Source organism: Etheostoma spectabile, chromosome 8, assembly GCF_008692095.1.
Source record: "Etheostoma spectabile isolate EspeVRDwgs_2016 chromosome 8, UIUC_Espe_1.0, whole genome shotgun sequence".
In the NCBI taxonomy this organism is placed as follows: domain Eukaryota; kingdom Metazoa; phylum Chordata; class Actinopteri; order Perciformes; family Percidae; genus Etheostoma; species Etheostoma spectabile.
In genome coordinates this window covers 25,260,377-25,263,294 of record NC_045740.1, presented here as the reverse complement: position 1 = coordinate 25,263,294, position 2,918 = coordinate 25,260,377, and the positions used below count along the sequence as shown (strand labels likewise).

At 32.5% G+C, this 2,918-nt stretch overlaps 1 protein-coding gene across 1 annotated transcript in view; it reads left to right on the top strand.

The window, feature by feature from the left end:
* LOC116693541 (probable E3 ubiquitin-protein ligase HERC3) overlaps nucleotides 1-2,918 on the top strand; it is a 28,303-nt gene that overhangs the window by 18,154 nt on the left and 7,231 nt on the right. The window contains 4 exon segments of the mRNA XM_032522550.1: nucleotides 119-189; nucleotides 317-435; nucleotides 600-659; nucleotides 742-847. Of these exon segments, the coding sequence (XP_032378441.1) occupies nucleotides 119-189; nucleotides 317-435; nucleotides 600-659; nucleotides 742-847 (356 nt within the window).

Below are 2,918 nucleotides of genomic sequence, written 5' to 3'. Positions count from 1 at the left end.
GCTGCCTTTTAAGATAGCTGCAGTCGAGCTAGGGATAACTGACTGAATCCAATATTAAGAGAGGGACAGTAGCCTTATTTCAAGGATAGAGATAACTTGTATTCTATTATTATTCCAGACAACAATCCCATACTTAGAAACATCTACGCAGGAGGGAACTGTTCGTTTGCAACGTGCACACCTGTTCAGGTACCAACACAAATAAAAACAATAAAGACCATAATTGTGGGAGGTGTATTAATACCTTAACCCTTATAATTTAGTGTAAAGTTATTTCCCTAAACCAAACATTAACTCTTTTTTGTTTATTTAACAGGAAGTTGATGAGAAGTCAAACACTGACAGTGTCAACTATGTCAAACAGCACTCTATTGAGGACATGATTAACATATGGGTCTCTAAATGTGATTTAAAATCATCAAAAACGATAAAACAGTAAGTACCAGTATGATGCAGTAGCATTTTTTATTTTCTCAATATACTGTACATGTATAACTGGTTGGTTGAATAATGCAGTGTTTTATGATATTTCATTTGGCTCCTAAGCCATCGACACAGTATTCTCAGTGCTATTGACTAATCACATGAAAACCTCACAGGGAAATCCACAGGACGTTTTCCTCTGCATCCTTTATGAATCGAGTCTTCCTTGACCAAAGGTAAACATCATCTGATCATCTTCTTCTCTTCTTTGTATCTGATGAGTAAAATTATAATTACATTCACTTGTTATCTTCACAGCAGAGATAAACATTTCCAGACCTCACCAAAGTACTCCGGCTTGAACTTGTCACTTGTGCAACCTGCTTTCAAGAAACTTGAGAAGAAAGACAATGTTTTGGCAGAGGTATGGCACTAAAATCTTACTATGTATGTTTGGTATCAAGGAAGAGTGGGAAGTTTAATTATAAAACCTTTTAGTAATACTCTTTTACAGTATTACAGTTGACTAAGATGTATATTTTATCATTAGTTAATGCAGTAATAAGCCTTGACTAATTGTTAATAACAGTTAACTAAGGTGTCTATTTTAACATTAGTTAATGTACTAATAATAAATAACAGCTAACTAAAGTGTCTATCGATCATTTAAACTGCCAACTAAGGTATTGATTGATTAACTGTTTAATGGTTTGTAAAATGCTATTTACATAGTTATTACAGTAATAAGCATTACTTGACAGTTAATCTTGCAATATGAAACATTAGGTAAATGTTGAAAAACTTCTCTTGATAACAACTAAGGGTTTACTTGTTCATTAAGGTATTTCCTAATACTACTAGGTGGTTGATAAATATGTTTGATAGCATGTATGTCTTAAGGTTCACAGCCAAGCCATGTCATTATGAGAAAACTGTTTTTATTGTTTATTTACGGGTTATGGTTGTCCACATACTTTTGTCCATCCTCCAACATATGACTTACCTTTGGTAGAGGGTGAGATCAGTGGAAAGACTCCATAGTCTCCATGCAGAGGTTTGCTTATTCTTTAGTTAGATACTTTAGTTAGTTGTTATTTCCAGTTTAGGCTTATTAGTACATTAACTAATGTTAAAATAGACATATTAGTTACCTGTTGTTAACAATTTGTCAAGACTTATTATTGCATTAACTAATGTTAAAATAGACACCTAAGTTAACTGTAATTAACAGTTAGTCTGGCCTTATTACTGCATTAACTAATGGTCAAATAGACACCTAAGTTAACTGTTATTAACAGTTAGTCTGGGCTTATTACTGGTATTAACTAATGGTAGAATAGACACCTTAGTTTACTCCTATTAACAGTTAGTCAGTGCTTATTACTGCATTAACTAATGTTAAAATAGACACCTTAGTTAACTGTTATTAACAGTTAGTCTGGGCTTATTACTGCATTAACTAATGGTAAAATAGACACCTAAGTTAACTGTTATTAACAGTTAGTCTGGGCTTATTACTGGTATTAACTAGGTAGAAAGACACCTAGTTTACCTATAAAAGTTAGTCAGTGCTTATTCTGCATAACTAATGTTAAATAGACACCTTAGTTAACTGTTATTAACAGTTAGTCTGGGCTTTACTGCATTAACTAATGGTAATAGACACCTAAGTTAACTGTTATTAACAGTTAGTCTGGGCTTATTACTGCATTAACTAATGGTAAAATAGACACTAGTTAACTGTTATTAACAGTTAGTCTGGGCTTATACTGCATTAACTATGGAAATAGACACCTAGTAACTGTATTAACAGTTAGTCTGGGCTTATTACTGCATTAACTAATGGTAATAGACACCTAGTAAGTTATTAACAGTTAGTCTGGGCTTATTACTGCATTAACTATGGTAGAATAGACACCTTAGTTAATGTTTTAACAGTTAGTCGGGCTTATTACTGCATTAACTAAGGTAAATAGACACCTTAGTTAACTGTATTAACAGTAGTCTGGGCTTATACTGCATACTAATGGTAAATAGACACCTTAGTAACTGTTATTAACAGTTAGTCTGGGCTTATTACTGCATTAACTAATGGTAGAATAGACACCTTAGTTAACTGTTATTAACAGTTAGTCTGGGCTTATTACTGCATTAACTAATGGTAGAATAGACACCTTAGTTAACTGTTATTAACAGTTAGTCTGGGCTTATTACTGCATTAACTAATGGTAGAATAGACACCTTAGTTAACTGTTATTAACAGTTAGTCTGGGCTTATTACTGCATTAACTAATGGTAAAATAGACACCTAAGTTAACTGTTATTAACAGTTAGTCTGGGCTTATTACTGCATTAACTAATGGTAAAATAGACACCTTAGTTAACTGTAGTTAACAGTTAGTTAAGGCATTAAGTAATGGTAAAGAATGTATCAATAATACCTTAATTAACATAAACAAACATGAGCATTGTTAATACATGTTTATTAGACACCT